The sequence below is a fragment of the Pseudorasbora parva genome, chromosome 1 (assembly GCF_024679245.1).
Source record: "Pseudorasbora parva isolate DD20220531a chromosome 1, ASM2467924v1, whole genome shotgun sequence".
In the NCBI taxonomy this organism is placed as follows: domain Eukaryota; kingdom Metazoa; phylum Chordata; class Actinopteri; order Cypriniformes; family Gobionidae; genus Pseudorasbora; species Pseudorasbora parva.
The window spans coordinates 6507920-6532207 of NC_090172.1; the positions used below are offsets into that span (position 1 = coordinate 6507920).

A 24288-nucleotide genomic window follows, 5' to 3' on the forward strand; every position below is an offset into this window, starting at 1 on the left:
AGAGCACACAAGTTGTACTTTTATGGTGCCTTTTGGTGACTTGACAACATCAAATTTCTGGGTGAATGTAACGAAAAGGTGCACAGGTCCCATTTTGGATCAAAAACTAAAAATAAAGATTTGTTATGTTATTTAAAGTTTGAGCAGAGACTACAGCATGCATTTGAGCTTAATGTGCATTTGGTAAAAAGTAAGGATTAGTTTCATGTAGCGGCGCTACTTTAAGCGCTGTTTAATTACAAAATGTATCTGTAATCCGTTACAGTTACTAAGAAAAAAGTATTTCACAGAGCCACGTAATAAATACATCTTTGAAAAAATTAAGAGGCCACTTAATATGGATTTCTCAATGTTAAGTGGTCTCTTCATTTTTTCCAGAGCTGTATATTTATATTTAAAGAAAAGTTAAAACATTAAAAAATATTAGATATATTATGTCATGTGACCAACATCAGAGAACCAGGGCTATGTAAATGTGTTGTTGAATTAAATACTTTAAGTAAATATTTTATGTTGGTTTCAATTGACAACTTCTGGAAACCCATGATTCAAAAAATGATTCTGCTTACGTGTGTGTTCAACAAAAGACAATCATTTGGGTGATTAAATGATGACAGAATATATATTTTTTGAATTACTTAATTAGCAATTTTCGTAATGAAAACTATAATCAACACAAATCACTTCAGACCTTTTCATGCCTTTTATAAGGATAAGAACTTTCTGTAAGTCAACAGACTTACTCAAGTGACCTACATTTGCCGCCACCTTTGTGTGCATCTGATTGTTGCCTGTCATTCACAACCACAGCTTTTGGTTTCCTCTGCTCATGTAACCTACAATGTCTTGATATGATCTAGTGGTTGATTTACAATCAAAGCTGTTTTTCAGGGCACTTATGACTGCTTTAAAAAAAGCTATTGATTATTAATATATATATATGGCCAGCAGCCATATCACCCTGTAGCCCAAGACTGGTTTCCCACTGAAGCTAAGCAGGGCTGAGCCTGGTCAGTACCTGGATGGGAGACCAACTGGGAAAACCAGGTAGCTGCTGGTAGAGGTGTAAGTGAGGCCAGCAGGGGGCGCTCAACCTGTGGTCTTTGTGGGTCCTAATGCCCCAGTATAGTGATGGGGACACTATACTGTCAATGAGTGCCGTCCTTCGGATGAGACGTTAAACCGAGGTCCCGACTCTCTGTGGTCGTTAAAAAATCCCAGGATGTCCTTCGATAAAGAGTAGGGGTGTAACCCCGGCATCCTGGCCAAATTTGCCCATTGGCCTCTGTCCATCATGGCCTCCTAATAATCCCCCCCCCCTCCTGATTGGCCTAATCACTCTGTCTCCTGTCCACCAATCGGCTGGTGTGCGGTGAGCGTTCTGGCGCAATATGGCTGCCGTCGCATCATCCAGGTGGATGCTGCACATTGGTGGTGGTTGAGGAGATTCCCCCCTTCTATATGTAAAGCGCTTTGGGTGTCTAGAAAAGCGCTATATAAATGTAATGAATTATTATTAAATTAAATATATATATAATATATTATTTTTAAAAAGACTCTAAAGGGACATTGTGCTGGGAAGAAAAATAGATAGGTATAAAAATCATATTTAAATTATTATGCATTCTCGCATAAAACTTTTGTGTACCCCTGAAAAACTTTGCACTTGCTCGCAAAACTTTTGCATTCAAAATTTTTAAACGTTTTGTGATGTTAATAATGTGACCATTTCAGTGCTTTTGCAAATGAACGCAAAGTTTCTCAGGGGAACGCAATCATTTTTGCAAGAGAAAGCAAATGTTTAGCAAGCAAACAACGTTTCTCACAGGAATGCAATGGTTTTGCGAGCGAACGCAATGTTTCCTGGGAGAACGCAACACTTTTGAGAGAGAGATGCAGATTGAAATATAATTTTAATTTCTTTAAAAACGTTACAGCGCTCCTCTCCTTCACTGCAACCCGCTCCTTATAGATCCTGACAGAAATGTCAGCGAAGTTCATGATGTGTAAATGTAGAGAATTCATTCCAGTGCTTCTTATAGTATTAAGACACTCAGTTCCCATAACACATTTGTCACAGACGTGTCACATTCTCAGTGTCCTTTTGTACTTGGCTGTAAGCGTCACATTGCAAATGACTGGCGTGAATAGGAGCAGGTGTCAGTCTGACCTATCGCTGTAAAGAGATCACCTAATGATTGTCCGAGAACTTAATCGAATCTGGGCCTCTGGTGGCATGGGGAGATCAGGGTGTTACATAGCAGGTTTAATTAGGTGTCACGGCACCCTGGATCTGCCAGGTCACCTGGATCAAGTGTCAGTCGCTGAAAAATAGGTCAAAGATAATGATGAAGTCAAAGAGAATAAGAGTCTTAGAAGAGTCACAGCCTTATGACAATGGCTGTGTTTACATGCAACCAAATAATCTGTTAGTAATTGGATTGACGGCTCAATCGGACTGAAAAGCCTTCATGTAAACACCTTAATCAATCCGATTTAAAGGAATGGTTGATTATGATTTCACTTTTTAACTTCAGTTAGTGTGTAATGTTGCTGTTTAAGCATAAACAACATCTGCAAAGCTCAAAGCAAAGGGAGTGTGACACCTAGACCGTATAAAAATATGGACGACGCGACATCATCCGTTTCCGCTTAGCAGAGTTGAAGCTTTCAGGCGGCCTGCACGGCACTGACATGTTGGGACCGAGTCTGTGCAGTAGAAATTTCGGGACCCGAGTTGCGCAGTAGAGAGCAGGAAGTAGAGCAGGAAGTGCTGCGATATCAAAAGCCCGCCCACACTCACAGATGCAGAACAATTCATTATGTTGGTGTGAAATAAACAGTTATGGAAATTTAGAAATTAAAGCTAAAGCTCCAATCTGCTCCCAAAAATCCCAAAAAAAGTCAGTTAGTGCCTCAGTGCCTCAACTTCATACAGAGAAGCCGTCAGTCTCAGCTGTCAATCATGACGTCACCCCCCCCCCCCCCCCCCCCTGTTTTATAGCATCAAATAACTAACTAAAACTAAACTTATTTAAAAAACGAACACTTAAAATGAAATCATCGTGATGATAACTGCCTTCCATGACATAAACTAACTTTGGGGAAATAATATTTGAAGTGTAATTTTATTGTTTAGTTTGGCTCGCGTCCATTAGAAAACCTGTGTTTTCGGACTGTCCTGTATATCACGCTCATGAGTGGCTGCCTGCTCACTTCCATCATCCATACCCCTCTCTTGGGTCCAGGTTATGAAATGCTCAATTGTCTGGGTGGAGATTATGTATCCCTCTTTACTACAGCTCTGTTCTTTTGCAGAGGAGGATCGTGTCAGACAGCCTCGGGAAATGGTGAAGGAAGAGCAGCTCTCATCTATCTCTGTGGTGAGTTTAAGGAATTTAAGAGATTATTTGTGTTAGGTCTTTAATTATCATATGCATCAGGTGGTCTTTAGTGTTTGTGAAATTGCAGATGTCTTTCAATATGGTTTTCACAATAACAGAATCCAAGAAATGAAAGGGGTTACACGTATGTTTGTATTTTGCAGATAATCTAATGGCAGACCAAAGAATGGACATCTCCTCCACAATGAATGAGTTCATGTCTTCCAGTTCCACTGACCTGATCAGCAGCTCCATGGGAACGCCAGGCATGGACTACAGCCGCAAGAGGAAGGGCAGCATGACCGACTATCAGTAAGAATGGGTCCTAACAGATCCTTTAAAAAGATCGTCCATTATCATTCACGTTTGTGTGTGCAAGCAGGATTCATTGAGATTCAAGGCCCAATGTTTAGTTCTGTAAAATAAGCGTGTGTGGAGATATTCAACTATTAAAAGTATGATCGGTTTTGAAAGAAACTAAGGGCCATATTTACTAACAGCTTGCTCTAGTGCAGTCTGGCATAAAAAAAAAGCTACTTTGTCAGGATTTACTAAAGACAAACAGGTGTAAAAAAAGGCATTGACACAGGTAGGGCTGGGCGATATGGCCCCCCCAAAAAATCCCAGATTTTTTCACCAAAAATTCAATTTACGATTTAAAACGATTTTTTCCCCCTCCTACTTAAAATCAATCTGCAGATGACAAAGATATTGTTCAAAACAAGTTTTAACTTTATTTTGTTTAGGTAAAATTAAATATTTGCGGCTTGGTAGAAGTGCCTACCTGGGGTGCAAAACTTTCAGCATGTGAATAATCCCCAACTATTCCACAGTATAAATGGGCACCATATCTTTTGCAATATACAGTATACATATCAAAGGTTTATGAATTGATATGCAGATAAAAGTAACTTTTATTAACAACAGTAATGTGCAAAAAAAGTATAGGGAAAATTTAAATGTTATGCTCTTATTAAATATAGATTAGCATTGTTTTTCAATAGTCTCACACTGAACTGATCGACAGCTTCAGTGATTATTAAAGGAGCTCTTTACTTTACTGTAATTTAGTCACAATTTGAAGAAAAGTTTAGTTTTTCCTGAGACTGTGACTTCGTACTTTTCTCCATACATTAGGGAGTGGACATCGCTAATAAATCAATAAGTGCTCTTCTGCTGGTTATAGTGGTGGGCATTTCATATATTTTTTAAAATAAAAATGCTACAAAATGGATTACACATTTTTAAAAAATAAACTAAAAAAACATTCCACTATTTCTTTCACAAGACCCCTTTAAACTTTTAGTTTTACAAACCATCACATTAAAAATAACATTACAATCGGATATTTAGAGCTTTGAAGTGCTGGAAATAAGTGTGAAGCTCTTGAAAACCATTGGAAAGTGCTTGAATTTTAATCTCAAAAGGTTGTACGAATCCTGAGATAAATAATGACAACAACAACATTAAATCCATGTGGTTTTACTACAGTAAATCATGGTGAATGTTGGTGATTTGTGACTGAAACCCCTGACCTTCGCTCAGCTCTGTTTGATCTCATCTGATATCTGTGGTTTATAACAGAATTGTGCGCCGACCGCTTCCACTAGATCACAGTAGCGATGGTGTGTTGATTTAAACGGTCTCTCACTGGATCACCAGCGCTGTGTATCGTGTCTGTCACGAGATTGGCCCGTGTGTGAGCTCGCGCTGCGTTCGTGTCAGCGCAGCTTTAAATGAGTAGGCTACAGCGCCTAGCGCGGTTCCGTTCAGACTTCAAACACACTTTGCAGCGGGGTATTGTTAATTGTTCTGTGAAAAACTGAATGTTGACGCTATCCTTGTTGTTTGTGTACCTCTGTGGCAAACGTGCGCGGGGAGTGCTGAGCCATTACGGGAGCCCAGAGGGGAGCGTCGGCGGATTTTAAAGAGAAAACCGATTTTCATTCACAAAAATCGTCGTAAACTAAAAACTCGAATTAATCCATAAAATCGATTTATCGCCCAGCCCTAGACACAGGTAGGTGTGGACAAAGAGAGTTTTAATTTTTGGAAGGACTATTCCTTTAATATGAGATTATATGAAATTGATTTTGTCATTGTCTTTCTTTTTACAGAATCGATGGCTTTTCTTTTGAGTAAGTATCAAAACATCCAAATGATTTTCATTTTACAATAGTATAAAATGTGAGAAAAACCATGGCATACCATGGTGCATGAACAGTATAATGCACTACCAAGATATCTATCATATTACCATGCTATCATCACTGAAACAGCACTAAACAATGGTACTGTCAGAGTACCTTTTTGAAAAAGTGTTTGTGTTTCTGTTTAAGCACAGGCACATCATTCATCTAATAAAAAATAAACGATAAAAACTGTATAAACTCACCCATTTGATTTTGAGAAGAATACCAATTTTATCCTCTTAGATCTGAGGCTTCATGGATGAGATTCCTCATCCCAAGCTCACAGCTCACACAATACCCTGAGAGTGAACGGTCAGTGAGTATGGATGAAGAGATGGACAGTCTGTTCTTACTTTAAGACAAATGTGCTCCAGCACTTTCGGTATCCAAATTCTCCCTTCAGAGATAAAAAGCAGACAATTGTGACCATGTTAACTATGGATGTAGTTTAGTGCTCTTGGTCCAGAGATGATCTGTTGTATTTATTTGTGCTATTGCTTGTTGATTTTTTGCTCTTATTTTCTTTATTTTTATTTGGCAGTAGTCCTTTTTCCCCCTGAACACAGCACATACCAAACCGTGAGAAAATTTGAACCGTTAAACCCCTAGTGCGTACATATAATGTTATTTTGACCAGCTGTGAACCTGCGGAGAGCTTATAAAATGTGTAAAGGAGTCAAAACAGCGGCAAGAATCCCTCTTGTCACACACACAAATAAAAACACAAATTCATCTTCCACGAGGAGACGCGGTTCTTAATGCCTGTACCGAACTGTAATGGCCGACATGGCGATTATGATGAGAAAAGCCAAGGATTGGGCCACCTTTTGGTGCGCACCAGGGTACGGATGGCAGCGTTCACACTTATTTTATATACGCACTAACAGAGCAATCATTCGTTTTAATTGAACTAAACCTGCCAAGTATGAACACACCCTATAAAGTCACTAGCTAAACACCTACAGCAATTGGGCTGCCATTCCATGTATTACAAATAATCAGATTCAATTATACAATTAGAGGCAAATTCACTGAACAGTTTTTCTGCTCATAAACCTGCGTCTTATACTCCCAGCAGACAATCCGGTTTAATCGGGTGCTACCTGTGTGCTGGTATTAAGTTATCAGCTCAATATGCCTCCTTTCTATTAAAACTTGTGATGAAGTGAGTCTAGGTATGCAAATCACTCTTCACAGAACAGTACAAATATAAAATAACTTGTAAATAATTTTTACAATTGCAACACATTTGATAGGCTTATTCTTTATTCAACTCAAAGGGGGTTCATTTCCTTTTTTCATGCACCTTTCTTATTTAAATCAGGGGGGGGGGGGGGCAAGGAAAACAAAACAAAACAAAAAAATCTCATGAAATTAAATCATCACATAAGCCTCAGTGGCTCACAAGTATCTTTCAAAAAGAGACAGAAGAATTTACACATTTTCATAGGAAAGTCACAAGTCCAAAACAATATTTCTGAATATCAAAATCTAGACTTAATATAGATTGCTCCTTATGTAAAATGCGATTTGCCTGGCGAAGTTAATGCTGGTAAGCATTACATAATATTTTATTCTGATTATAAGAGTTATCCATCAAGTGATGGACAAGAGCACTTTCTGCCTTTTAAAAATCGGATTTATGTGCCTGAATTGTTGTTGTACAGTCTCAGTGTGCTGCTGTCGATTATGGTAGTCTGCACTACTAATATAGTGCTATTACATCGATTTGCGTGCATCGTTTTTGTTAATCAGGTGCTCAAACTACTCAACAGTGTGTGTACATAAATATCAAAAGAGAATTTATACAGTCAGAATTCATTTTTAGTGAATTCCCCCCTTATTATAACAGTTTCAGTGTCTTAATATCATGCAAAATAGCAGTTATTGTATGCAGCAATGATTTTGATATTCGTTTTTTAACAATAACTTGTAATGTAGATTTTCCCACCCAAGGGTTTGTAAACAACATCAGGTTTGTGAGGTTTTAATAAAACTGGCATGTTATTATAAAGAGTATGAAATTAATTTTTTTGCAAACAAGACCAGATGTTTGCTTTATTTTGCTTAAAAACTCAGGCATCAAGTACTTCAGGTCAATAATTGAGGTCATGCAGGGATTCAGGTAACTAAAAAGTTACTTAACCAAGAGAAAACAAAGTCTGCAGCAGATGTTATCACAGAGTCAAGCCCTCAGGTAAACAGCGTGTACAATTTCTCTCCGTTATGAAACCAGCCATTATGAAACAACCAAGCTGGAGTTGATGGTGCATGAAATGGGAGTTATATCATATCAAGTCATAGTATATTGTACGGCCCTGTGAAATCGGGTTTTTCCCCAAAATCTGTTTTATTTTTTTCCTTATTCTGTTTCTTTCCACTTTAATTTTCTTTTTTGGGCTAGTTTTTTTTAAATATAATTTTTATGAAATAACCTAACCTGCTTTTATTTATTCATCAAAAATATGACAAATTCCATGAAATACTGTAAACTCAGTTTTTCCGTGTTTACTACTTCACGGAAATCATAGAGCCCATATTGTTTTTGGTTCCATATTGTGGGATCCTTGTTCTGTAATGACATTTAATGAGGAGAAGTTAATAAGAGGTTCCAATATCCTAATCATTTATGGACTATAATAATGACAATTAAAGGGTTACTTCACCGCTTTTTCATATTAAACTATGTTATTCCCTTAACTAAAACGAGTTGATACATCCCTCTCTCGTCTCAGTGCGTGCACTTAATCTCTCTGACGCGCGGTGACGATCTGATAGCATTTAGCTTATCCCACTAAGCCCAGTTCATTCACTATGGTACCAAACAGAGATCAAGTTAGAACTACCAAACACCTCCACGTTACCTCCCCCTCACTCTCATTTCTGTCAATAGGGAGATGTGAGGGAAGATGTTTCGGCCGGGACTTTTTACTGCGCCGAGCCGAAGTACTCAGAAGTGCTATTCCGCCATACATTATAGTTCTCCTTTTTAATCCGATTAGAAACGCACCACGTTTTATTTTGTCACTATACTTGATCGTTCAACTACTCGTGTAACTGTATTTAAATAGGGGAAACGTGGAGGTGTTTGGTACTTCTAACTTGATCTCTGTTTGGTACTATAGTGAATGAACTGGGCTTAGTGGGATAAGCTAAATGCTATCAGATCGTCACCGCACGTCAGAGATATCTCTATATAGAGACGAGAGAGGTATGTATCAACTCGTTTAAGTTAAGGGAATAACATAGTTTAATATGAAAAGGCAGTGAACTAACCCTTTAAGGTGCTTCTCATGTGGTGGTAAAAAAATAAAAATAATTATTATTATTTAAAAGAAATCAATGTACAATATTTTAGCTTAATGATGTTTTTTATTTAATATTATATATGTATTTTTAGGGGATGTTATGGTACTGAATGAATATAGCTGTTGTAATCCAATAATTACCTGTATCACTGTTTGCACAAAAATACTATTTTAAAATTTGATATGAAATATACAAATATGTTTTACTCTAAAGCTGCAAGAAAATTAAAGCCATGAATTTAAACAAGCTGGTTTCCAAATTCGAGGTTGAAATCTCCATAAAGCTTTCATAAAATCTTTACCAAGATCTCTATATTTTCCCCCTGAAAAAAATACAAAAATAAATAAACGTAAAATATTTTTAGCTCAAGAGTTTTAATTTTTTTAGATGCTTTTCAGAAATATTAGGTTTTGAGAAATGTTGTTCTTTTTAACCTGCAGTATAAACATATGTGACTTTCATGCATTTTAATTCAAAGTACTTTAAATTGGTTGACTTCTGAACTATTAAAGCTAATGTATTTGTTTACTGTTCATTTTTAAGGGACAGTATGGACACAGACAATGACAAACAACTTGTAAGGTAAAATGAATTACGATATATCAAATATACACAGTATGGTCTGATTCAAAGATTCAAAGTTCAGTCACAAAACTGTAGATGGCACAGTGCTTTACGTGTAATCTGCTAGGTTACACTTCATTTACATGAGCAATCACATGGCCATAGGTGGAGTGTGTGTAAGGCTTATCCTTCCCCTGGCCACAGGATTTTCTTACTCAAACCAATGCATGCTGCTGTTTCTGATTGCTTTTAGAGGGAAATAACTGCTCATCTACGATCAGTTTTCTTCATAATAATAGCATATTGGTGAAAAAATCCAGTGTGTCTGTTTTTCACTCTGGAGAACCTCAAAGGTTTATATTCACAACATGTTTTTGCAGCGTTGAGCAATGTAGCCAATCACAAACATATCTGTTGATTTCTTGAACGCAATGGCCAATCCGAAGTGCTTAAGTTAGAATCCACTCACTGCTCAAAACACCGGAGTAAGTGTAGACATTATGCAAACTTTGTAAGATTGTGATCTTTGTAAGCTTTTTAGTGGTTATAAAGGGAGCGCTCTTTGCGCATACAGTGTGCTTGCTTTTCTGTTAAAATGAAGGGTGGTTTGTGAATGTAGATGATTTAATAACAAATCATTTCTCAGGAGTTTATGCTGGGATGTGTAGGCTGTGCAGTGACACTTAACTTGAAACTATTTAATGGAAGTCTATTTAAATGTGTTTTAAAGGGGAAGTGCATCTTCTTAGCCTTACCCTGGAGTTGGTTCACCCTCCATCTATGTACATGGTACAAGCATATTGGTTTCTGCTGATTCTTCAGCTAATGAGATTACTTGCTCAACATTTAAATAGTATTGTTTAGTGTTTACTGTAGTTTCTGTGAAACCCTCCACCTCCCCCAGCTCCACCTGTCTAGATTTGATATGGGATTTATTTATGTCTATTTATTCCATGCTCACAGCAGCATTTCTGTGTATCTATTAACAGTATCAAGTCCATAGACTCAATATTTGCAGCAGCAGCGTAGCAGATCTAGTCCACCAAGGCAAAATACATTAACATTGCCATATCCAATAACATGTGAAAGCTATTTTGTCTAGTTATGATTGAAATGCATGTATACAGTAGAGTGCAAAAGTCTACATTAGTATACACACACACACACACACACACACACACACACACACACACACACACACACACACACACACACACACACACACACACACACACACACACACACAAATTTCTAAACATTCATTTTGCACTTCATTTTAATAATCCTTTGAGATTTTTGTATGCTCAATGAGTCTGAATAAATTGGTTCATCTGTTAATACATAGCCTACATTAATTTCCTGGATGTTAAGTTATTCATTTTTCTCATAACAGGGTCGATCAGCAGATGAAGAATGCAAGGTGCTGTAATTCAGTTTTTATTTTTATTTTATTTTATTAATGATTAAAGCCTGTTGTAGATCTTGTGCCATATTTTTCCAATTGTAACATTGTTCTGAACTCTTGGTTGTCAGCAGGGAGGCTCACAGTCAGATAGAGAAGAGACGCAGAGACAAGATGAACAGCTTCATTGATGAGCTGGCTTCATTAGTGCCTACCTGCAATGCTATGTCCCGCAAACTGGATAAACTCACAGTGCTGCGCATGGCGGTCCAGCATATGAAAACACTCCGAGGTGAGATTCACGCGGTCTTTCCATAGAAACATTATGGCCTGGCTGGGATTTTAAATGTAGCCTAGTCTTATTTCTAGACATGGGCATCCAAGTCATTCTGTAGCCGAGTACTGTGGCATTAAAAAGAACGAGTATGAGGTTGACATTAAGTTTTATTCACAAAAATGATATCACCGATAGTGGTTTTAAAACAAACTGAGAGAAAAGCCTATGCTATTCTTTTGAAAAGATTAAAGAGTAGTTTAAAATGGTAGAATGGTGAATATATGCAAAGTTGTTTTGCAATGTAAAAATAACTTTATTATATGATGTGTATTATTATATCTGATATTATTTATATGCTTATTAGCATTTTCATAATGAATATTAATATTTTATTACAGCACTGCAGTTTAATGACTATGTTGTCCCATTGTGCAAAAACGCATAAAAAATAAAGTATATGAATGAGTTCTAAAAATAAAAATAATGATAAAATACATACTCAGGATTGGTATCAGTTAAAAATATTAAAAGTATTAAAAAATAACAATCTGTATTGGTCAGTCAGTCTTTACAGAGGCCCTAAGAAGACATGGTGATGGAACAAAAAATATGAGACAGAGCGAGGAAATTATATTTCAGTGCTTTTTCTTTGTTCCCAAAAGTCTTGCATTGCCCTAAGAAGGTTTTTTGAGCAAATGCAAAACTAATGATGTCAATAATATGAAATAGAAGGGGACATACTGTATTTCAATATTTTTGCGAGTGAAAACTAATTTTCTCTGGTAACTACGTTTTAGAGAGAATGCATACATTTTGAGTTTTTGAACAAACAGTTTCTCTGGGCCCAGGAGGTACCTAGATGTTTTGCAATTGAATGGAAAGTGTCTGACATACTGACAAGAAGTATTAATTGATTACTTATGCATGTATTTTTAAGGTGCTGCAAACCCTTACACTGAAGCTAACTACAAGCCAGCCTTTCTATCAGATGATGAGCTGAAACACTTAATATTAAGGGTAGGTGACCTAAAGAAATAAGTCTTTTGTGTTTTGCTGAGTGATAATTCATTGGTGATTCACTCTGGGTCTCAGGCTGCTGATGGTTTTCTATTCGTTGTGGGCTGTGATCGGGGAAAGATCCTTTTTGTGTCAGAGTCAGTCTACAAAATTCTAAATTACAGTCAGGTGAGGCCTACTAATGCGTCACAACATCCACGATATGATTCAGAGCTCAGTGTATACTAGTCTTCTGACTGACTCATATTGCCTGCGCTCTCTCCATCTTACAGAATGACCTGATTGGCCAGAGTTTGTTTGATTATTTGCATCCTAAAGACATTGCAAAAGTCAAAGAGCAGCTCTCGTCATCTGACACAGCACCACGGGAGAGACTCATTGATGCTAAAAGTAAGTTAGTACTTGTTGCTCTATGCCTTAAATACAGCAAGCAAACAGTACATGCTGGAGTACACTACAGGACTTTTGAGTGTGTTCATACTTGTAGTTTAGTTTGCGTGATTCTTTTGGTCCGGACCAAAAAAAAGGCAGTGGCTATTTACACTCACACATGTTTTTTTTACACATTTTCTTAGCGATAGATGATATTTACACTAAGTACACATAGCTTTAGATGCTATTTTCTAAGTGAAATAGCATACTACGTGTAAATAGTGTACATGATTATATTCATTAAAATTATTAAATGGATGCTGCCTTAATGGGACAATAAAACCCCTCCCTACACCTATCTCTAACGCTACCCAATAAATGCTTTTATTATTATTAAACATTTCGTGAGGCACTTTAGTTCCTCTTTTAGAATATTATCAAATTTTTAATTGAAAATAAATGCCTTTCTGATTTGACCCCGGGTTGATCGCATCTAAACCTAGATCGATAAGCCTTATGCTTTACTGACTACGCCACTGAAGACATTAAAATATCTGCCTTTTTAATCTTGTTTGGCCTAACCAGGCATTGTTAGGTAGCCTGGCTCTGCCCTCTTACATGCTTCTGCTCAATTTTCATTTTCCTTCAGTACTCTGTCTGGGATTACGATATATTTTTAAAATGATCTGACAGAGCATTATTTTCTCAGCCGGGCTGCGGGTCAGGACAGACATTGCCCCTAGCCCCTCCAGATTGTGCTCGGGGGCCAGACGCTCCTTCTTCTGCAGAATGAAGTACAACAGGTCCCTTGTCAAAATGGAGGAAAAGGACTTTCCCTCGACTTGCTCCAAAAAGAATGGTAAATCAGCTCTTTCATTTACTGTGAATATTGTCAAATATTCAAAGACAACGATTCCTCATCATAACTATTGCTTTGCTCTCCCTGCAGCCGACCGCAAGAGCTTCTGCACCATCCACAGCACTGGCTATCTGAAGAGCTGGCCGCCCATTAAAATGGGCTTAGATGAAGACAATGAGCCTGATAATGAGGGCTGTAATCTCAGCTGCTTAGTGGCCATTGGCCGATTACATCCTCATATTGTCCCACAACCTATGAATGGAGACATTCGGGTGAAGCCGACAGAGTATGTCTCGCGCCATGCCATCGATGGAAAGTTTGTCTTTGTGGACCAAAGGTAGGTGGTCACTACTGGGCACCTGAACATGAAATACAGTAGCAGTTTAAAGGTGCGGACGCATAATTAACGTTACTCGGCGGAATTTCACAAGCAAAATCCAAATCTGTGCAATGAAGAATTTTGCCTGATGGAAAAATGTCCATATGCGAATGTCGCATCAGGTTAAAGTTGCGTGAACTTTTGCAGCGACAACCAATAGCAAGCCTCTCAGTAGGGCAGAAACTCATAATAAAACTGAAGATCCACAGTGGATGCGACGTTAAACTTCAATATTAAAACATTTCATGAAGATGCTATTTGGAAAGCATTTATTTAGGGTCGGTTCGTTTGCTAGCTGGCCTGCTTTCTTTAGTAAATGTGACCTCATCTTTAACATTGCCAATGCACTACAACATGTGGCATGGCTTATGTAATATGGTATACCTTTCCAGATTCTAAATTACTTGAATGAAAGTGTGAGCAAACTCTGGTAAAGAGTGAAGTAAAATTGATTGTTGGTTGGGTGATGTTTGTTTTTGTCGACTGAGGGATAAACTGATTTGGGATCAGATGTTTGGCGGTCATGGTGACTGTATTACCAATCTTGATGTTAGCATGACCGCTTATTTGGTTTTGTGACCCCAATGCAGGTCAATATCCAAATATAGAAATGGACGAATGGACTAGCTGGAGGTAGGGTCACTAGGGCCTGGCTAGAGGCTGAAATATAGGACAAACACTGAACCTAAAAATATTGCATAATGCCTCTGCGACAAAGGAACAGTTTGGCTTTAGTATTTCAACTGCACCTGTAGAGTCTTAAAGGGCTAGTTCACCCTATAATAAACTCTATAGTGTATACAGGGGTTAAAGTCGGCCGGATCTGCATTCTGGCACCTCAGATAAATGAATAAATAAATAGATCCAGCATTCGCAGTGCATATTAATATGCCTACTTAATATTACAATTGAATATTCAGACAGTATATACTCATTGTATCTTTGTGTTTTGATGATTTTTGTTTTTTAAAAATACTAATTATTTCTATTGTAGAAAGCGTTGTGGCACCAAGATCAGCTACTGTGGGGGCCCTTGGGTTTGCTATAGCCCCGGGGCTAGACGTGTTCTTAACCAGGCCTGGTTGCAGTAGAGTTAAAAGGACAAATCAAGTCACAGTCAATATGGGAGCTGTTTTGACTGGATTGTTGTTTTGTTGTTGTTGTTTCTTCTTATGTTTTATGATACAGCAAAACTTCTGATTTTGCATTTTGACATTGAGTCTGCAATAGATCTATCTAGGTTGAGATTTATTTCTGTTGTAGTTGTGTCTTTTGGTGTGTTACATTTTAATCACCGTTTTTATGTTTGAATTTACATTGTGAAAAACAAGGTTGTGTTCCATACTGTGGTGCTCAGCAGTTTTAATATATTATCGTCGTCATCATCATCATCATCATCATCATCATCATCATCATCATCATATCAATGTAGATGATGGACCAAAATAAAACCATTCAAATATCAGGTGAATAAGTATTGTGCTATTTGGTGCCACAATGACAATCTTATCCCCCAAAAGTATTGCTATACCATGATACACATCATGGTGCCATTTTTCACTGTTACACCTACACAAAATTAGAGGGTTTCCCCGCCTGCCAAATGTGACATTCTTCTTTCAACCAAACACAATCAGAGTTAGATTAAAAAAAATATCCTGGCTCTTCCAAGATATTTCATGTGTTTTTGTACGAAAAATATCCATATTTATAACTTTATAAACTACTATTTCTGGCTTTCAGTAACAGCCGTACGCGAGTCTAGTTCTGATGGAAGAGTGACTTCTGACCCGATGGATGATGTAGGATGTTAAAAGCGCTATATGAATAAAGGTGATTTGATTTAATTTAACGTAAGCTTAGGTGAGAATAGACGTCCCAAAACTAACAATGGTTCAAACTAACAAACTCAAGCTCCTTCCACATTTCTCTTTACAAATTCTTGTTTAGACTTCTAATTCTTGACCGGTGTTTGCTTTTAACACTCTAATGACTGGAAGTTGACATCTAGTAACAGCATTACTTACAGTTAGAATGTCTCAAGTGGACTGCCGAATTAAAGTGAACCAAACTCTCACTGAAAATGAATCACTTTGATGCTGTCATCATTATGAACTGATCTACAGAACATCTATAAACCGTCGGCTTCATATTAAGTGATTTGAACCGCTTTAAGCAAGTGCAGAAAATCGCAGAGTAGAAAAAGAAGATAAATAGGATGTTTGCACGATATAATTAGTACTTTAAGGACTTACAGGCATTGTAAAAACACTTGTGCTCCTCTGTGTGTGTCAAACATTGCTCTTTTCATTTCAGGGCCACGGCCATTCTTGCTTATCTACCTCAAGAGCTGCTGGGAACGTCTTTCTATGAGTATTTCCATCAGGAGGACATCGGACATCTTGCTGAATGCCATAGACAGGGTAACTATAGAGCGATGCGCTCCATTCTTTTCCCGAGCGCAACACGACCGGACTCGTGATTTCTGAACTGCACATCTCTGTTTGCAGTGCTGCAGATGAGAGAGAAGATCAACACTAACTGTTACAATTTCAAGATTAAAGATGGAACTTTTATAACTTTAAGAAGTCGCTGGTTCAGTTTCATGAACCCTTGGACCAAAGAAGTAGAATACATAGTCTCAACTAATACAGTCGTCTCGTAAGTAAAAAAAAATGTCTTTTAATAAAATGTTATCAGTGTTCAGATGGTTTGGTGTACTGACCTGAATGGATGTGTGTTTTGAAGGGGCAGTTCCCTTGAGGGATCAGAGCCTCACTATCCGCAGCTCACTGCCTCCCCCCAGAGTATGGACAGTGTCCTTACAGCCGGAGACGGTAGGCAGATCTAATTTACTCCTAACACGACAAATGAGTGACTGTTAAACCATGCCCTAACCCAGAGGAAGCCTGTTTCCGCCACAGAATAAAACCATTTAAAAGATAATTTCAACTTTTTATCTCACAATTCAGACTTTTTTTTTTCTTGCAGTTGCGAGTGTAAATCTCGCAATTCTGAGTTATAAACTCGCAACTGTGAGTTATAAATTACAATTCTGAGAAGAAAAAATATATATATTTCTGCGAATTTTGAGATATAAAGTTGTAGTTGCGTGTTTTTAAAGTCAGAATTTCAATATAAACTGAGAAAAAGTCAGAATTTTGACTTTATCTCACAATTGTGACTTTATAATTAGCAATTGTGAGTTTATACCACACATTTCTAAGAAAAAAAAGTCAGAATTGCAAGATGTAAACTTTCAATTGCGAGGAAAAAATGTCAGAATTTTTTGTTCTTGTGACAGAAACAAGCTTCCATATTCCAAGCAGTTTTGTGAGATTCTTCCTAAACAATGTTCTGGATTAATGAACTCTAATAAAACTAATAAACTTAATCTGATGCATATGCATATTTGTTAGTCATGCACACATGAAATGGGTAAATAATCATGGCATAGTTTATTATTAAAGGGGTACTTCAGCGCTGGGAAGATGAATCTGTATTTAACCTGGGTCATTAATGTAGTAGAAGAAAAGACAGAAAATGTATTTTTGTCTCATGGGGATGAAAGACAACAATTCCCAGAATGCTTCGCTGCCCTACGAGGCCACTCCCAAAGCCACCGCTACTAGATTACTGAATCACTGATCACTTTCCCACAGCGTTCATTTTTACAAAATCAGTTCAGTTAGAGAACAGACACTACAATTAAAAACTGAACGTGTCTGTTCAGTATAATGTGAGTGAGCCGAGCGAGAGTCACGGCACAATCGCAGCAGGAGTCAGATTACATTCATCACGAGAGCTGAGGTAAGCGTGACCGCAGCAGTCGTTCACATCGCGTGTTCAGTCTGGCGCGTTTTCAGTTCATGCCTTTGGAAGCTTAACTTTCATAGGAATATATTTGAGAAGTTGAAACACTCACTTTGCTCTGCACCGCTCCGTTTACATGAATCCCCGTAGCGGCCCGAGCCGGTATCTGTAGAGTGAGATATCCCATCCTCCATGTGTGGGTTAAAAACATGCGGAAATAGCTCCCTCTGCTGGCTGTAGTCTTTAGCCTCTGGGGAAAAAATCCTCTGATGATGCAAATTGACAATATTTGAGTCATCAGAGGATTTTTTCCAGAAATAAAATGCATGAATCTCTCGTCTCAGGGGGATATGAGGGGGGAAGCATGATCTTTCGAATATACTTCCGGGTTTCTACTGATGCAAAGCCATATGCTAATCGCTGAAGTAACCCTTTAACTATGTGCAATTGTGCATCTTTTTTATTTGAATAATCATATTTTCAAAATTATATTATAATATTGAAATTGCCTAGAATCTACCTATAAAAATTATATATAAATATTGATGAGGCCTAGAGTCTGCATAAATGTATTCAGTGTTAAAACCAGTATATTTAATCAGTTAAAAGGTTAAAATAAAACAATACAAAGTTATGGAACAAGCAATGTTCGATTATTTAATGTATTGTATAGACTGAAACCAATGGGATTTATTGATGATAAATATATAAACCTGGTTATTGTATATTTATAACATGTAGTTTCTCTTTCCCAATTACATTTTTGTATGACAAATATGCACCACATTAAGTTTATTAGTTTGTTTAAACTGTAATCCAAATGGATGGAAATATTATATGAAATTGAAATACAATTTTAAATTTGAGTGTGTGAGATTGGTTGCAGTGCAGTGCAGTGTATGGAAACTGTGAGAAAATGAAGCACAACATTAAATCACAAAGAAAAGTCTCAGAACAGGACAAAGCATTATTTACACTAAAGATATCTCAAGCTCTCTCTCCATTTATTTAAAGAGATTGCTACGCCCACAGTTTTCTAAGGGAGAATATTATGCTGGAAGTTTGCATAGCACTTTCATTGCCCCAGATATACATAGGCAGTCGGTGTGTTTTCTTGTCAAATGTTCTGCTGTAGGCTCAGGGAAAACGGTCCCGGGAATCCCTGGAGGCACGAGAGCCGGAGCAGGAAAGATCGGCCGCATGATCGCGGAGGAAGTGATGGAGATCCAAAGGTGAGCGGATCGCTTTACTTGGTTTTAAGCCTCATTATCTGCCCTTGAGTCACACTCTTGATGACATTGCATCTGGTTTTATCTTTCACAGGATAAGAGGCTCATCCCCCTCTAGTTGTGGCTCAAGCCCCCTCAACATCACTAACAGCACACCCCCTCCTGATACATCGTCCCCTGGGGGCAGGAAGGTAACGTTTGGGGTTCCGTCTCTGACAAACATTTAAAGGGGTGTGCGATATTGACACAAAAAAAATATTTTGTCGATAATGATAATTAGGCAATATTTTGATGTGTTGTGTGTCTCATTTGAGCCTGTCATGGACAGTTGATTCCTGAAGCTTTTCATATTCGTCATATTCTTTACAATAGTTAGTTGACAGAAATTCATTTTAACATCAAGGGACATTATGGGATTGCAACCTTAAAGGACAGTTCACCCAAAAACAATAATTCTGTCATCATTTACTCACCCTCATGTTGTTCTGAACCTGTATGAGTTTCGTTCTTCTGATGAACACAAAAGAAGATATTTGGAAGAATATGGATAACCAAACAGTTGAAAAATATATACATCGATCAGGCATAACATTATGACCATAAGTACATTCCTATAATTGTGTTGGTGCCACTTTTGCTGCCAAAACAGTCCTGACCCGTGGAGGTTTAGATTCCGCTAGACCCCTGAAGGTGTGCTGTTGTTTCTGGAACCAAGATGAGAACATTGCCCAAAGCATCACACTGCCTCTCCCGGCTTCCCTTCTTCCCATAATGCATGCTGGTGCCATGTGTTCCCCCAGGTAAACGATGCACACACAGCCGACAATCCACGTGATGTAAAAGAAAACGTGATTTATCAGACCAGGCCACCTTCTTCCATTGCTGTGTGCTCCAGTTCTGATACTCACGTGCCCACTGTTGGTGCTTTCGGCGGTGGACAGGGGTCAGCATGGGCACCCTGACTGGTCTGCGGCTATGCAGCCCCATACTCAATAAACTGCGATGCACTGTGTATTCTGACACCTTTCAGAGCCAGCAGTAACTTCTTGAGCAATTTGAGCTTACAGTAGCTCGTCTGTTTAACTGGACCACAAGGGCCAGCCTTCACCCCCCACGTGCATCAATGAGCCTTGGCCACCCATGACCCTGTCGCCGGTTCACCACTGTTCCTTCCTTGGGGCACTTTTGATAGATATGTGTTATGCACTTCACCTGTCAGTGGTCATAATGTTATGCCTGATTGCTGTATATATATATATATATATATATATATATATATAATAAAACATTTGGGGCCATTCTCGCTGAATTCTACTAGGTTATCCATGCAAGCAAAAGTCTATATTGTTAAAACAACAATAATATGTTAATGTTATTTTATTTTTTCCTAACTGTTCAGATCTCAAACGGTGGAACTCCAGATATTCCGTCTGCAGGGATGATGTCAGGCCAGGACAGCATAGGATATCCTTACTCCAACAGCTCTATTTTAAGTAAGTTTGGTTACACTTTATTTCAAGGTGTCTCAGTGTAATTATGCATTTAAAGGGTTAGTTCACCCAAAAATTTAAATTCTCTCATTAATTACTTACCCTAATGTCGTTCGACACCCGTCAGACCTCCGTTCATCTTCAGAACACAAATGAAGATATTTGTGTTGAAATCCGATGGCTCAGAAAGGCCTTCATTGACACCAATGTCATTTCCTCTCTCAGGACCCATAAAGGCACTAAAGACGTCGTTACAAAGCCCATCTCACTACAGCGGCTCTACAATCATTTATGAAACCACGAGAACAGTTTGTGTGCTTAAAAAAGAAATAAAGACTTATATAGTGCTGGGCCGAATTCAAACAATGTTTAGAACGGTTATGAATCAGTGAATCGATTCATGATTCGGATCGCGTGTCAAACTGCCAAACGGCTGAAATCACATGACATTAGCAATCTGAATCATGAATCGATAATTAAATAAAATGATTGTAGAGCCGCTGTAGTGAGATGGGCTTTGTAACGACGTCTTTAGTGCCTTTATGGGTCTTGAGAGAGGAAATGACATTGGTGTCAATGAAGGCCTTTCTGAGCCATCGGATTTCAACAAAAAAAGGTCTGACGGGTGTTGAACAACTTTTAAGTTTTACAGACTAATTTCGGGAGAAGCACGCGCAGACAAATAAATCTAATTAAACACAGGTGGAGCATGCTCAGATAATTAAACCTAATTTGAACATTAAACTAATCAGTTAATCAATTATAGGAGGTGTATATAGACAGCCGATTTACCTTCCTGTCATTGACAGTTTCTCAGCATCCCACCACCACCCCTTCTCTGCACTTACTTAAATCAACTCCTATAAATATCAAAACAATCATAAACTGCAGTCTAGTTCTAGACTATTTTCATCACGGGGGGGATACTCTGGGTTCGGGCAAATTCTCCGAGCCCGGAGCCCTCCCCGGACAGCACGCCAAATACGCATAATCTTTACTCTATTTAATTGATGTAAGTGTGAACTTGTGAAAATAGGGTAAGTAATTAATGACAGAATTTTCATTTGTGGGTGAACTAACCCTTTAAGTACTGTGTAATAATAAATAACTATGGGGTTAGCTTTGGGGTGTGGTTTAGAGTTAGATTGCATGTAATTATGCATCATTTATAGTTATTAATGCCGTAACTACATGTAACGTGTAACAAGGACACTGTAAAATAGTGTTACCGTAAGTTTTAAAGGATTAGTTCACCCAAAAAGGAAATTGATGTCATTAATGACTAATGACCCTAATGTCGTTCCACACCCGTAAGACCTCCGTTCATCTTCAGAACACAGTTTAAGATATTTTATATTTAGTCCGACAGCGTATCTAAGTGTATGCACACTATACTGTCCATGTCCAGACAGGGAATAAAAACATCATCAAAGTAGTCCATATGAGACATCAGTTAGTTAATAAGAATCTCTTGAAGAATCGAAAATACATTTTGGTCCAAAAATAACAAAAACTAAGACTTTATTCAGCACTGTCTTCTCTTCCGAGTTCCTCAAGTAAAGATTCAAACGGTCATGAATCAGTGAATCGATCAATGATTCGGATCGCCAATGTCACGTGATTTCAGCAGTTTCAACACTTCTTCCTCTGATCTGCAGGTGATCACTCACACATTGGCATCGGTGACATCACGGACGAGCCCGGCTCCAGCAGCCCCAGCAGTGATGAGGCTGCCATGGCGATCATCATGAGCCTGCTGGAGGCGGATGCAGGCCTGGGCGGTCCAGTGGACTTCAGTGACTTGCCCTGGCCGCTGTGAGAGGCCTAAAGGAGACCTTCACCCATCACATGCTCAACCGGTCACACTCTATCCTAACGAGGTGCCACAAAAATCCATCTCGTTCACGTTCTAACCAGCCATGACTTTGACAAGCAACACGTGTGGACACGTTTTCTTTGTGACGTTACGTTTGTTTTTGTCACATTGCCTCAGGTAGCTCTGCCCATAGCACAATCTCATTGGTCCACAACCCCATTCCACAGCTTTCTATTCCAATGTGTCAAATGAGCGATCTTATTACTGTTTCACTTGCATTGAGGACAAAATGACTTCTCGCACCAGGCTGTGACATCCTACAACACACCATTATCAGTGCAAGAATACTGTTTTAATCGACAAACAAAAACAACCAGAAATCCTGTTGGGCTTAGAGATGATTTCTATATGCACCTTGCAGCATTTCAGTTATTTTTTGTGTTTCTGCATATTTACTTGTTAAAAAAAAAATGTAAAATAGATATGTATATTCTAACATGTATGAATAATTGTATCTGAATGTATATGATTTAAATGAACGAAAGGGCAGCGACATATTTTTAAAAATAAAAAGTATTTCTTTCTCTTTATATTGTTTTTATAGGCAAATATTTTGAGTACAATCTTAATTTTTTAACGTGAGAGTACATTTATACGGAGAGAAAAAAAACGTAAGAAGAAATGACATTAGCACCAAATATGTATTTTTTGTTCAAACCACTGGCTAACACTTTCTTTTAAAGTGACAGTTACACATTGCTACATGTACTTACTATAGTAATGAGAGTAAATTATGCTAGTTAGAAGTAACTAACCGTAACCATAGTAAGTACATGTAGTTAATTAATATTACTCAGCACTTAAGTACAATTTAACCGTCACTTTAAAATAACTGGTTATGGTTTAAGTTGTCATTGTTACAGTGTAATTATATATTTAAAGGGATAGTTCACCCAAAAATGAAAATTTGATGTTTATCTGCTTACCCCCAGGGCATCCAACATGTAGGTGTGTTTGTTTCTACAGTAGAACACAAATGAAGATTTTATACTCCAACCGTTGATGTGTGTAGGTCATATAATAGTGTGAATGGGTAACAATTATATGATGCAAAAAAAAAAAAAAAAACAAGCTTAGACAACACGCACAAAGAGTCCTGTGGCTCATGACGACACATTGATATCTTAAGACACAAAAAGATCCGTTTGTGTGAGAAATCGAGCCGTATTTATATAATTTTTAAACTTCAAATACAACGCTATATCCAACAGCCTGGAACACGCTTCACTTCCGGTAAAGAAGGACAATATCCTCACTCTGGAGTCGTGTACGTGTAGACATCACTTCCGGTATACACGATCTGGCGTAGTTTAAGAAGAACCTCGTACACGACGCCAGATCGTGGATATTGACCTTCTTTACCGGAAGTGAAGCGCATTCCAGGCTGTTGGATATAGCGTTGTATTTGAGGTAAAAAATTATATAAATACGGTTCGATTTCTCACACAAACTGATCGGTTTGTGTCTTAAGATATCAATGTGTCATAATTTTTTCAAATTTGAATTTTTGGGTGAACTATCCCTTTAAGTAATTACTCAGTAATATTACCATTATGTACTCACTATAAGGTTAGGGTTTGATGAATGTAAGTATGCATTTGCCTGTGTTTAGAGTAAAACATATCATTAATAACTGAATTCCAAACATCCCCAAACCTGATTGTGAAGTGTTGTGCAAAGGGGGGCAGGCAGTGAATTGGCTCTATCAATTGAAGAGGATTTGAGAAACAAAATATACTGCATCTATACTGTATTATATCAATAGAAAGTTGAACTGTTATGCCCAGGCCTGTTCACACCAAGAACGATTACTTTATTAGAATCCGTTCGACTGTCACTTTAAATGCTCAAGCTCATCATAGCTGGATGGATTCTGATTGGTTGATCAATGTTTTTATCATTCATCAGCTGGATACAATCGTTCTGAAAGTGATTCTAACTTCTCTGTGCCGTTATAGCTGTGGTGTGAACTGCTATTCTGTCAAGGAATGGTTGATAATTATTTCACCTTTTTTTTTTTTTTTTACTTAAGTTAGTGTGTAGTGTTGCTGTTTGAGCATAAACAACATCTGCAAAGTTTAAAGCAAAGGGATAGTTTCTTTTACAGAAATCTCTTTTAAAGGACT

At 37.9% G+C, this 24288-nt stretch overlaps 1 protein-coding gene and 1 pseudogene across 4 annotated transcripts in view; both read left to right on the forward strand.

Annotated features, from left to right (window-relative positions):
* bmal1b (basic helix-loop-helix ARNT like 1b) overlaps positions 1-22692 on the forward strand; it is a 37453-nt gene extending 14761 nt beyond the window's left edge. The window contains exons 3-21 of one of the 4 annotated variants that reach the window (XM_067460461.1): positions 3319-3383; positions 3548-3695; positions 5501-5521; positions 5819-5887; positions 9428-9466; positions 10842-10868; positions 10982-11142; positions 12065-12144; positions 12220-12312; positions 12417-12534; positions 13226-13375; positions 13466-13712; positions 16071-16177; positions 16265-16415; positions 16503-16591; positions 18703-18799; positions 18891-18987; positions 20196-20289; positions 21945-22692. In XM_067460461.1, the coding sequence (XP_067316562.1) occupies positions 3556-3695; positions 5501-5521; positions 5819-5887; positions 9428-9466; positions 10842-10868; positions 10982-11142; positions 12065-12144; positions 12220-12312; positions 12417-12534; positions 13226-13375; positions 13466-13712; positions 16071-16177; positions 16265-16415; positions 16503-16591; positions 18703-18799; positions 18891-18987; positions 20196-20289; positions 21945-22105 (1941 nt within the window). In that variant the 5' untranslated portion in view covers positions 3319-3383; positions 3548-3555 and the 3' untranslated portion in view covers positions 22106-22692. The remainder of the gene's footprint in view (positions 1-3318; positions 3384-3547; positions 3696-5500; positions 5522-5818; positions 5888-9427; positions 9467-10841; positions 10869-10981; positions 11143-12064; positions 12145-12219; positions 12313-12416; positions 12535-13225; positions 13376-13465; positions 13713-16070; positions 16178-16264; positions 16416-16502; positions 16592-18702; positions 18800-18890; positions 18988-20195; positions 20290-21944) is intronic. The other 3 variants (XM_067412413.1, XM_067412471.1, XM_067412536.1) reach the window with 3 other exon arrangements.
* Positions 944-1060, forward strand: LOC137089074 (5S ribosomal RNA; annotated as a pseudogene).
* Positions 22693-24288: the final 1596 nt, after the last annotated feature.